This window comes from Hypomesus transpacificus, chromosome 18, assembly GCF_021917145.1.
Source record: "Hypomesus transpacificus isolate Combined female chromosome 18, fHypTra1, whole genome shotgun sequence".
NCBI lineage: Eukaryota > Metazoa > Chordata > Actinopteri > Osmeriformes > Osmeridae > Hypomesus > Hypomesus transpacificus.
The window spans coordinates 11,959,125-11,971,291 of NC_061077.1; the positions used below are offsets into that span (position 1 = coordinate 11,959,125).

Below are 12,167 nucleotides of genomic sequence, written 5' to 3' on the forward strand. Positions count from 1 at the left end.
TAATGTTTAATGCAACACTCTGGCTACAGGGCCCAGATCAGCTGCTTTAATTCAGCTTGATCCGTTCACCACTGAGCAAATACAGGCCCGTCAAAAACAAAAATAAAGAAAATAGTCCTCAGGTGATGTAACGAGTAAGATGAACCTCACTTTGATTCTCACTGTGATGGTGACCCTTGTGTCTTCGGCCCCTGTCAGATTGGTTATGGAGTTAACGATGCACGTTCTCAGTAGTCTACCTAATTATTTAGGGACAGTAAATATGGAGATATGGAAATCTTACATTAAAACGGATAATTGCCAAACATAGCTCTGCCTTTCAAGGTTGTTTATGCTTGCCTAGGTTTATGCTTATGTTGCCCAGGATTGTTTAGATTGACCATTCTGACGATTCATGCTGAAAACTGCACAATCATCAGCCATGGATAGGATCAAACAGTCAGGTATTTGCATAGATTCACAGGTTTGTTTATACTAATTGCAAATGTAGCTCTAATCTGGGTTGAAACCTAGCTCTGTCAATCTAGCGATAATGAATGCAATAGACCAAGAAATAAGCCATGATGTGATTGGTCACATGATAGACGAGCTTAACTGGGAGACCTGCGACTGCGTCTGCTGTTTAACTGATGAGCGGATAATTGGAGGTCAATTGGCAGTTTAAGTTTGTCCATCTACACTTAGTAAAAACCAAAGATGGCTGACTGACTGTGGATTCTGCTAGATGCCTGTTTAGAGCTGGCAAGGTTGTGGGTCATTTTGACCGTTTTATGAACAGAAGAAGACTCAGTGCAAGTTGTGTGCTCCCCTAGGCCATATGTTGGGTGGAGTGTTTGCAGTTCCATGATCTCTGGGAGTCCATATAGGCTTGGCAGAAGGGGCTGCATCCCTGCACTTCTCTAGTGAACGGGTATGTCCGCTATACAAACTAGCTAGTGTTCTGGGTGTCAACATGCCGCGAGCACGGCAGATGGACAAACGGACAGATGTGACAGACAGAAAGTTTACAACCCGAGCTCTCCATTAGACCCCATCTGTTTCTGGAGGTGCTTTTGTCCCTTCCTCTCTCTCTCTCTCTCTCTCTGCCTCTCCCTCTCTCCCTCCCTCTCTCCATCCCTCTCTCCCTCCCTCTCTCCATCCTTCTCTCCCTCTCTCCCTCCCTCTCTCCATCCCTCTCTCTGCCCTCCAACACACACCTCTCCTCCATCCCTGCATCCATCTCTACCCCTCTCCCTTGCTCCACATTCGTACACGTATATTTACATATTGTCCATCTACTGAACACAAACTGGAAAACGTCCTGAAACGTCATCTGGTTTTGCATTCACCTCCTGACTAAGTGATTCAGAGTCTCTCCCTCCCCTACACTCCCTCCATTCTACGAGCAGCGATGTAATCAAGCAATACGATGATGCTGATTGACCGTTAAATCCGTAATGAATGAGGGCAGGACGCTGCGATGGGTTGTTCCACCCAGCGGTCCTGACCCTGGAGGATGGGCGCCTGACCCCCGCCTCCCTCCCCTCTCCCTCCACACCGCGGAGCCACACCGCACTGCTTCTAGAAAGAGAGGGGGGGGGGGGGAAGTGTTGTGTCAAGTGGACGACGCACTCTTTTTCTCTAAACTGACTTGTACTCTCTCTCATATGCACACCTCTCCCTCTCTTTTCTATCTCTGTCTTTCTCTCTTCCTCCCTTCCTTCCTCCCCGCCCCCATGCATGGAGTGGCAACAGTACACACACACTGGTCGTGGCCACTGCTTCATATCTCTCTTTCTCACACTCTTTCCGACTTTTTATTTCTCTCATTCTCTCTCTCTCTCTCTCTCTCTCTCTCTCTCTCTCTCTCTCTCTCTCTCTCTCTCTCTCTCTCTCTCTCTCTCTCTCTCTCTCCCTCCCTCCCTCCCTCCCTCCCTCTCTCTCCGTTTCAAACCGCCCATCCGCGAACCCTCCTTCCTTCCCTGCCTTCTTTTTTTGTGCCCTCTTCCCCAAAAAGACCCCCATCTGTCCCTCCACTCAGGCCCCATTGTGGCGCCTCAAAGCCGGGGCCACTTCCACAATGTGGTGGGCGTGAGGAGGGAGAGGGGTGGGCTGGGGGTTGAATTTGGGCAGGGTAAACACGGCAGCATCCAGATCCTATTAGAAGCTCTTTAACTCTGACACCCTAGTAGTCTCACAGGAGGTTGGGAGCCCTCGACCCACCCCCTCTTCCCTCTCACACAATGTCACCTTTTATAACACCCCCCTCACGCGTATTAAGTCCGCAGATCTGCTCTCATTCTTCACCTCTCCCCCCCCTCACGGACCCCGAGTGTCTCTCTCCCTTTCTCTCTTGTCTGACTGGCTATTCTTCGATTTCTCTCTTTTCCTTTGGTGTGAGCTGTTTCACCTAAACACGCCGCCATCAAATACGGATGATAGTAATGAGAATATCTGGCCACAGTGCAGTTCCTTGTTAGACAGGTGGTAGTTTGTCTTTGCAAAATATGGGTGCTGTGTATCAGGTAGCGAACCTGTATTTTTGTTCATATGTCTCGAGAGAAATGTTGACCTCTTGTTCATCTTGAATGTAGTTTCATTCAAAGCATTAAACTGTTGAGACATGTGGCTTAGCACATGGCCTGGAGCCCGCAAGGTCATGTCATGGGAAATGATATCTTTTTAAATCAGGTTTTGTTTACTTTCATGAGCATGACCGCATGAAGATAACTGTCTTTCCCTTCCACCTTGGCCTGGCCCAGTCCTGACCCCCTCCTGCCTCCCCTGTTTTTACATCCTTTCTTTCTCCCTCTCTTTCTTTCCCTCCCCCATCTCTTCCTCCCTGTGTCTCCCCCTTCTTTCTCTTCCCAGCTGCTCCCCTCCCAAACATCTCAGTTTCATGCCACTCCACCTCTGTAACTCACCACTTCTTTTTCTCTTTCTCTTTCTCTTTTTCTTTTTCTGTGTGTGTGTGTGTGTGTGTGTGTGTGTGTGTGTGTGTGTGTGTGTGTGTGTGTGAGTTTGGCAACCCAGGAGGAGGATGGCAGTTTTAGGAGCAGCTTAAGCCAGAGGGATTAAATCACATACAGACACTGATTAAAGCCTTCCCAGTCTCCCATGGACCCATTAATACAATCTTAATCACAATGCTTCATCCCTCCACCCAGCCCCTGTGGATCTAGACGCTTTCATTTCAGTGGGAGCTATCCTTGTTTGGTCAGTGGATTATGAGTCCCTTTGTTTGACCCCCAGACCGGGAGCCCCGTCTCCCACAGACGGACGTTGGATGCAGAGTTCATCCATGGTTGTCGCCGTTGAGTTAGACAGGTGGTTTCGGTTGTATTGGAGCTACGAATGAAATGTTGCAACGTCCCCCTTGAGAAATCCAACGCAGTGCACTTTCGAAGGAATTGACGTAAAAATGTTTGCGGCGAAAAGAAAGAGCTTTTCAAAGGGAGACTTTCTCAGGGGTGCTGACCTCGGGGCTTCAGACGTCTTCTACTTCCACTCGGTGTCTCAGTCACGTGACGTCTCACATATGACATACGACCTCTCTCAGGGGACCACCATGACTGCATTATAGAAAACTCCATATGTCCATATATTTAATCATTGGTACAATTGTGTAAATAGTGTTGCAATGATTACAATCCATTTGTGTTTTTAGATTTTGGGGGGAAAGTCTAGTGTCTTGTGTCGTGTGTGTCTTTTCCCCTATCTTTATAATAATTGTAGGACAATTATATTGTGAAACAACAGCAAAACATATTCTGCTCCCCCAGAATGGGTTCTTCATAGCCTTTCTCAAAGGTTAGTCTATTGTTGATCAGTTTGTATCCTTAAGGTTTGGCTGTTTTTTACAACAAAATACAAAGTCATCTTATTCACTTGATTTAAATGTATTGGACAATGGAGCATTACAGCCATTTGTAAAGAGCAGAGCGCTACCCTGGGCCCTGACTGAGAATAGGAGTCTTTGAACATCCACTCTTCCCATATATGTCCATGGCACCCATCGTTTCAGACTTCCACCACGACACTTTATGTGGCTTAAAATCATCTCGACCAATTCAGTTGTTTTAGCGGGGTAATCCACTACTCCCGACCCCCCTCCCCACCTGCCGGCAACCCCCCCCCCTCACTCCAGCCCCCCCCCTCTCTCCAGCCCCTCCCCCCCCCTCCTTCCAGCCCCCCCATCCCTTCACAAGCGCAAAACAGGAGCGTGACAATGAGGGAGCACGCCAGCCACACTGCCAGACCCTCTCTCACTGACAGCCTAATGTCTGTGTGTGGAGCTATGTAGTCATTCCTGTGGGGGTGCTGACACAGAAGGGAGCAGAGGGCACACACGGGGGGGTTTGGGAGGGACCCCGTTCACCCCCCCCCCCCTTGCCCCCTCCACTCTCTCTCACTCTCCCTCTCCTTGTCTGTCTCTCCCCACCCGTTTCTCTCTCTTTCCCTGTTTCACTCAGCCTTTCAAAGTCTCTCGCCCCTCTCTCTTTCTCTCTCTCTCCCTCCCTCTCCAACTCTGTGCCCTTCGCTCCATCCAATTCAGCCCAGCTGTCCGTCAGCCCCCCCCCCCCCCCCCCCCCCCCCCGCAGTTCCTCCAGCTGTCTCTCCTCCCCAAACGAGAAGCCACGCAACAATGCAGGTCAGGGGTCAAGAGAAAGAACAGGCTGCACTTACAATAGGCCAGTGGCGCCCACTAAAACAATCATTCCCCTTTCCCCTCTACAAGCTTTTCTGCTCTGACTGGAAAAGACAACCCTGAGGAGAAGTGAATGAGGGACAACCCTGAGGAGAAGTGAATGAGGGGGACTCACGTTTTTGGACAACAGCCTCCGCGGCGCCTTCCCCTCCTCTCTATTGAACCTCAAAACACACTCGCACTCGGTCAGTCACTCTCATCACTCCATCTTTGCACTCTGGCACTCGACTCTTTGTGAATCTCAACAACCATGGTGTTCTTGAGTATCAACACAGTCACCTTACAAATCCTTAATTTTCTAGTCAAAGGTAGACTTTTGTTTGTGGTTAAATGATATAAATGAGTTGGTGCCGTTTTTCATGTCACAGAGGAAAACGCTGGTGTCAAAAAATATTTTTTGTACAATTGGCGCAAGTAAACATAAGACATGTTTACAATGTTAGGGTTGAATAATGTCAAAGTTAAATGTAAAAGTAACATGGTGTTAACAGTGAATCATCTTTGAAACTTATTTTTTTGCTCGAAGTTGATGGGAACAAGAAAGAAAGAAAGAAAGAAAGAAAGAAAGAAAGAAAGAAAGAAAGAAAGAAAGAAAGAAAGAAAGAAAGAAAGAAAGAAAGAAAGAAAGAAAGAAAGAAAGAAAGAAAGAAAGAAAGAAAGGAGGGAAAGAGAAAGAGAAAGGCCTTGATGACATATTCACCTGTTCCCTAGTTGTGCTTTCCCATGGCCCACAGTGCCCTGCCTGTCGTGCCAGAGGGGCTGTCACATGGGTCTGAATGACATCACATAAGCACACACACACACACTCACACACACACACACACACACACACAGCCTGCAAAATATCTAGAATGGTACCCAGTATTCCAGATGGTTTCATTAAGGTATTCTCTCAGAGTTTTCATGCTTACAGTGATAATTGTAGTATTAAGGTATAGTTGATAGTTGTGATTTTAGTACTACCACAGAATGACTCACTTCACTTGTTGTAAGTTATTCAATTGTTGGATTAGACCATTTCGATTTTCGATAGTTGGATAGACAAAGGATGAGCGTAAACAGATAATTCTCCATATCTGTGTTTTGATTACAAGTTAAGACCGTAATATTGTAATAACACTGTCCTCTGAAGGGCAACATGGACTGTATGGTCGGATAAAGTATCCAGTCAGTGTTATCCTTTGCTATTTTTGGCAGAGAGAAAAGACAATTGAATAGCCGAATGACCAATGTGTTACTATGGAAATAGTATATAATATAAGAATATTTATTCAATTAAGTGCGAAATAGCAAAATATTTACAAAAACAGTGACAACGTGGTGAATGACACATACCTGAAGGACCTCTAATAGATCATTTAAGTCCTTCATTGGTACAGACAGTTTAACAGAAACAGTGCTGAGAAAATGCCAAAAAGAACAAAGACAAAATAGTTATCAAAATAAATATTAAATACAGATATAAATAAATGCATTTCTGTTCATATGGCGTAAATAACCTTGGCTATAGGTTTCAGTGCAGAATTTGTATCTCAATTGGACAACATTTGATCATTGTTTGTATCTCTCCATAGACTGGCATCGACTCCATGCAAGCTATTTTACAGTTAGTGAAAATCCCTGCTCACAGACTGCAGATAAGCACTGCTTATATCTGGATAATGAATTTGGTAAACAAATATTTCTATATCTGGTAATAATTCAAAAGGGACATGCCCAGAAATGACAATGCAAATTGTGTCAGCATAAACAATTACCAAAAAACTAAATAAATTAATAAACAATACAGTTGCATCAGTATCTCTTAAGTAGTGTCATCGTATTCAGGTAGGATGAGTTGAGGTGATGTGTCTCATGTCTTCTCTATTCCTCCCCCATGCTCTCTCCTCCAGTATAGTACAGTGTAAATGCAAACCATTGTCTCTACACAGTTGTCCACATGGGCCTGTTCCCTGCCTGCCAGCAGTGTTTCTGGACCTGGGTTCGTGCGACTAAACACCCAGGCCAACTTGGCCCTACTCGCCATAGATGTTACCCATCTGGGAGGCCACCAAGTGGGCTGGAGCAAAGGACTCAAAGCCCATGTCCAGGGGCAGTTCGTAACGCGAGGCTTGGAACATGATGTGGGCCTGGGGCGCTGGCAGGCTTCCCATGGAGGCGGTGGGAGGGTAGGGGTGGTGTGCAGAGAGGTAGTGGGTAGCAGGGTGTGTGTGGTAGCCCCTCTCTGACTCCGGGGGGGACGGCTCCTGCTTCAGGGCAAAGTTTCCACCGATGCTGAGGGGGGGCGTGAGGGGCCCATCGTAAGGGGGAGTGCCACTGCTGCTGCACTCGTTTGGGGAGGAGTTCTCGTAGGAAGCCCCTTTGAAGCCTTTCATGTGGAGGAGGTGGGAGGCCTCCATGGAGCCGTAGGGTGGGCTGGGCAAGCCCGGGGAGGGGTAGCTGAGGGGGTGGCCAGCTTGACCCCCCACCGAGGCGCCGCACTTGTCCTCCAGCTTGTTGAGCATCATGGGCGCCGGGCCCATCTGCAGGCAGCCGGCTACCAGGTTACTGGTGGGCTGGGAGAGGCCTTTGCACATCATTTCCACAAAGCCGTGGCTCTCCAGGGACTGGCCGCTCTCCAGCACCTCCGACAGGGCCCAGATGTAGTTGCGGGCTAGCCGCAGGGTCTCAATCTTGGACAGCTTCTGGGTCTTGGAGGAGCAGGGCATGACCTGCCGCAGGTTGTCCAGGGCGTCGTTCAGGCCGTGCATACGAGAGCGCTCGCGGGCGTTGGCCTTCACCCGGCGATTGCGGAAGCGCTCCTGTCTGGCTTTGGTCATTTTCTTCTTTTTGGGACCCCTCCGCTTGGGCAACTTCTCTCCCTCCAGCCCCATCTCCTCCTCCTCGTCTTCCTCCTCTTCCTCGTCCATGTCTTCGCTACCCAGCTCGGTCATGCCGCGAGGCCGACCCCCCAGGCTCAACCCATAGCGGCTTCGGATCTCAGTGCCTTCACCATCCTGTGAGCTCAGATCCTCCTCCAGCCAGCCCAGACCGCTGACCAGCTCACTCTCATCTCCTGTCTTCTCAAACGGCTTGGTCATCATGGTGATCTGCAGGAACAAAACTCACTGGTCAATATGATATCGTGTTACAAGGTAAGGTGATAGTTTAGATTTGCTTTTTGCGGGTAACTTTATTTAGGCTGTGATTTCAGACTGTCCTCTTCATTATAAACTCCATTGATTGGCCAGCCTGCGGAGAGGCGCGGAGCTGTCCTAATTCAGCACTAATGTACGGACAGCGCACTTTTGTAAAGGAGCTCGTTTCCACTACAACAGCTTGCTTGATAAACGTTGGCTGACCCCTCTCAATTCGGACCATTTAAATACTTTATATTCAGTCGGATTAATACTTACTCGGATAAAAATGAAAACAAAATGTATGCATGTCATTGTCGTCTAACGTCAGAGATTTTCAGGATCAGGAGATTTTTTGCAATCAGGATGCATCAAGGGATGCTTCCCTGTTGTTATTCCGATGTTTTGGAGACGCAGTCAATCTAGGGCAGATCGGGATTTGGCCGGCATTTAAATCTCTCAGATTAAATTGGGGGGTAGCCTACAAAGCAGCAAACACGGGGGACGGATACTGTTTTAAGAACTACTTTAAATGAGTTTGCCGAGGCATCATCAGATGTGCCATAGCAATAATTGTGCATTTTTTTCTGAGTTGATTAATGGTAGGTATTTGCAAATGCGCACCAACAATGAAATTTATAATACATCTACCAGGCCACTTATTATTTAGGAGAGTTCCTAAGTCCTCCTGGTTAAGGAGGACTTAAAAAGTCAGTAGTGCGTAAAAGTGGAACCGTTTACAATCACTCGTGAATAAATTGTGTTTTACGCACAACCCTGCCTGGACCAACTTCATGTGCATTTTTTATTGCGATTGTTTTCAAGTGTAAATATATATCATCAAGTTATTGCAGGAAATGTATTTGGGCAAATTTGGAAAAGAAACTCACCTGTTGAAATTCACAACTTAATCTTCTTAAATAAACAGTCGTGGAGTTAATATAAAAGTTCCTCAATCAATAATTTAAAATAAATTAGTCTCTGCTGTGCAGTTTCGCTTTCTGTACAGTTCCTCTTTCTGTACCGCTGTAACGATCTCCAAAGTGTTTGTTATCTCAGTTATCCATCAGTGCGCGTGGGACTTTAACCTCCAACTGACTTGATAATGTTGGATTTCTGCCTTTAGTGAGTTAGACAGGCTCCTCCCACTTGCGCCCCACCCTTATTCAACTGATCAAAACGCGCGTGGCGGGCTCGTGGCTAAACTGATACCAAAGACTGGCGCATCCATGGCCTTACACTGCGCGAGTGTGCCCCAACTATTATGTAAATTTAATGAAACAAATATCCTGTCTGGAGCCTAGATATAAAGTTTTACATAGGGACCCATGTCCCAGGACGTCTGACGTAACCTAAACGGTTCTCATCTCAAGCACTCAATATAATTTATCCTGCACTCGCTCAGCAATACTTTGTATTGATTTTTACCGACGAGACGCTCTTGTCTAATTGACTATAGACTCGCATTTGGATTATTTCACTTAACGTGATCGCCGTGCCGTAAAGCTTCGTTAGCAAGAGACGCTTTCTCTATGTCTGTGTGCTTAAGTGATTTTGACAGCTTGGTGTGGTAAGAGCAGGTGTGTGCGTTGTTCACCCGTCCATTCGTTTGTTTCTTCCGCTTATTAGAGCTGCAACCCGCGTTCAAGCACTGTTAGATTTACTGTTTGGATGAGTCAGTCTGGAAAACTTAATCTGATGCATGCACTAGATTGTCGATAGGCAATATCTTCCCAAAAATCACATGATTAACTGCAAATAATTTGACTACTGAGTGGAAAATAAGCATGAGCTCAGGCACATTGGCCTAAATTGATCTATAAAAATAAAAAAGTTAATTCAAATTGACCAAGATAATGCAATATTTCGTTAAAGTGGTGGTTATTAATTTTGGTAAATTTAACATTTCACAGAATTTCTTAACAGAAGCACATTTTGCAAGGCATATCCATGCTCCCATTATTTAATGCGCTGTTCGAGTTTTTCTGTCTCTCTCTTCTCACATTTCCACAAAACAAAATGCCTAGGCATAACAAATGCAACATATGTTGATTTCCCCGTACATGGTGAGCTGCGACGCAATAGGGGCTCCATTGTAATACGTGCCATTGACGGGATTTGCGGGTCGCCACGTGCCCCCGTACTGATCCCATTGTGCGCCGGAGGCTCACATCTGTGCCCATCACTGCTCTCTCTCTCTCTCTCTCTCTCCTCTCTCTCTCTCTCCTCTCTCCTCTCTCTCTCTCTCTCTCCTCTTCTCTCTCTCTTTCTCTCTCTCTCTCTCTCTCTCTCTCTCTCCTCTTCTCCTCTTTCTCTCTTCTCTCTCTCTCTCTCCTCTCTCTCTCTCTCTCTCTCTCTCTGCCTTTCTCTATCTGTTTCTCTCTCTCTCGTTATCCTTAAACTTAGTCGACAGTATAACTCATTTATGAAATATAGTTTTGTTATGGCAATAAATAAAAAAGTTTGCTAAATGGCCTTAATTAGGACTCGTTTTTATAAACAATAAAAACATATTGCGGGGAGCTGGTATAACGTTGACATAAATTTCCTAAAGAAAACGCCAATACGTTAAACGAACACTTATCCAACTTGTCTGACTCATTAATTCAACCTGAACAGATGGTCAAATTTGCAAAACCCTAAAGGGGGGTGCATCTGTTGTCTTGTGTGCTCACGCGTCACTCGCCTGCCCAACCTGTAATGTCGTGCTGAACGGTACTGACATAATAGACAAACGTTATGTTAGCGTGCCTACGTCCGAGTCTTTTCACTCCTCATCAGTGCATTAGCCATGAAGGCGCGTGGACAGAGTTGAGACGACATTGGGTGTGTTTACGACTGTGTGTCCCTCAATTGTGAACCTGACATGCCGGCCACGTGTCTACAGTGTGTGCATCCAGTGTTTACAATGAGCTGGCTGCGTCCCTCCAAGCTCCCCAGGTAGCACCGTTCCCTACAGCATTGTGTCCCGGGGGTCTACGCATATAGGCGGCCATCACACCTGCAGTCAGCGTAGGGAATTGGAGCTTTCACCTCGGTCCCAAGTGACTGAATGACGGGAAACTTTGGTATTCTGTGTGTCCTGCTTCCATTTTCAAACACAACACTACACCAACATCGTATGCAGGTTATGAGGTCAGGGTTGTAATTGTCAGTGATAATATGTCTGTTTTGAGTGTGAAATGTTGAAATTTAGATTTTCGTCTTTTTTATTTCTGTTTCAGATCAGACTGAGGTACCGTATTGTACCAGAATTTTTTTCAGACTAAATCCAGAGTGTTGTCCAAAATGTACTTAATCTTGAATAAATTGTATTTCTTTAATTAAGCCATGCTGCCGCTGTTGTTGTTGTTATTGGGGGCTCCCCCCATCCATACACCCCCTTCTTTGCCACAAGTGAGTCGTCTCTCGCTTCTGCCCCGTGGGATGGATTTAGAGAGGAATGGGGGGATTCGAACGCCACTCTGACAGATGGGGCCTTGTTCCTGTCTTTCTCGGTCTCCTTTTCCCCCCTCTCCCTCACGCGCTAAAACACAGGCGTACACACTCGCGTGTACACCGGGACTTCGCGAATACAATAGGAATTAAAGCCCTGCACACATGCTCCCTGCGCCGCGCCTGAAAGCTGAGCCCCTTGTAGTAACCATGAAAGGGTGGAGGCGAGCGTGTGAAGGGGGGGGGGGGGGGGGGGTGTTTTAGGCGGATAGAGTGTGGGGGGGGGGGGGGGTGGAATAGATGTGTGATAGTTTGAAAAGAAAACACAAGTTGGTCTTAATATTGCCTGCTCTGAATCTATGATCAAATGCATTCCTTTATATTTTCACAAACAATTGTAATACATACATTTTAAGGTTCCCAGAATACTGATGCCTGCTTCACTTGTATGTTCTGTATTTCTGTAGCCAATTTAAGACAATCCACTCTCACCTAAATGAAAACAGGAAGGTGTGTGTGTGTGTGTGTTTTACGGCATCCCCAGGGTTCAGTTGAGTTGATTCTGCTCACTGGGGCTAAACATAGTCCATGATGTCCTCACCTGAGGGAGACTGAATGTACCTCACACTGGGGAAGCCTCTAGAAACACATCCATCCCACTCACTAGTCATCTGGCTGTTTCCTTCTTCCTCGCTTCACTGTGCAATACAAAACCAACTTGGATTCCACTCACCATGTCTTGCATCAGACGGACAGATCTGTGGACAAGCCACCAGAGAAGGGGGAAAGGAGAACATTGACTCAGAGCCAAGTGAAGGATGTTGGGAAACCCCTCCGAAGTGACCACAGAGAGGAGAGAGGGCTTCCTGCTCCTGGACAGAGATAGGGAGGAGCAGGAGAATGTGTGTGTGTGGGGGGGGGGGGGGGCA

The 12,167-nt window shown here is 46.7% G+C and overlaps 2 protein-coding genes across 2 annotated transcripts in view; both read right to left on the bottom strand.

Annotated features, from left to right (window-relative positions):
• poln (polymerase (DNA directed) nu) overlaps nt 1–3,282 on the bottom strand; it is a 15,694-nt gene extending 12,412 nt beyond the window's left edge. Inside the window, exon 1 of the mRNA XM_047039383.1 lies at nt 3,234–3,282. Within this exon, the coding sequence (XP_046895339.1) occupies nt 3,234–3,282 (49 nt within the window). The remainder of the gene's footprint in view (nt 1–3,233) is intronic.
• Nucleotides 3,283–6,702: 3,420 nt separating this feature from the next.
• neurod4 (neuronal differentiation 4) lies at nt 6,703–7,770 on the bottom strand. Its single transcript, XM_047040560.1, has one exon. It carries the CDS (start codon nt 7,768–7,770, stop codon nt 6,703–6,705), a length of 1,068 nt encoding a protein of 355 aa, XP_046896516.1.
• Between the last annotated feature and the right edge of the window lie 4,397 nt (nt 7,771–12,167).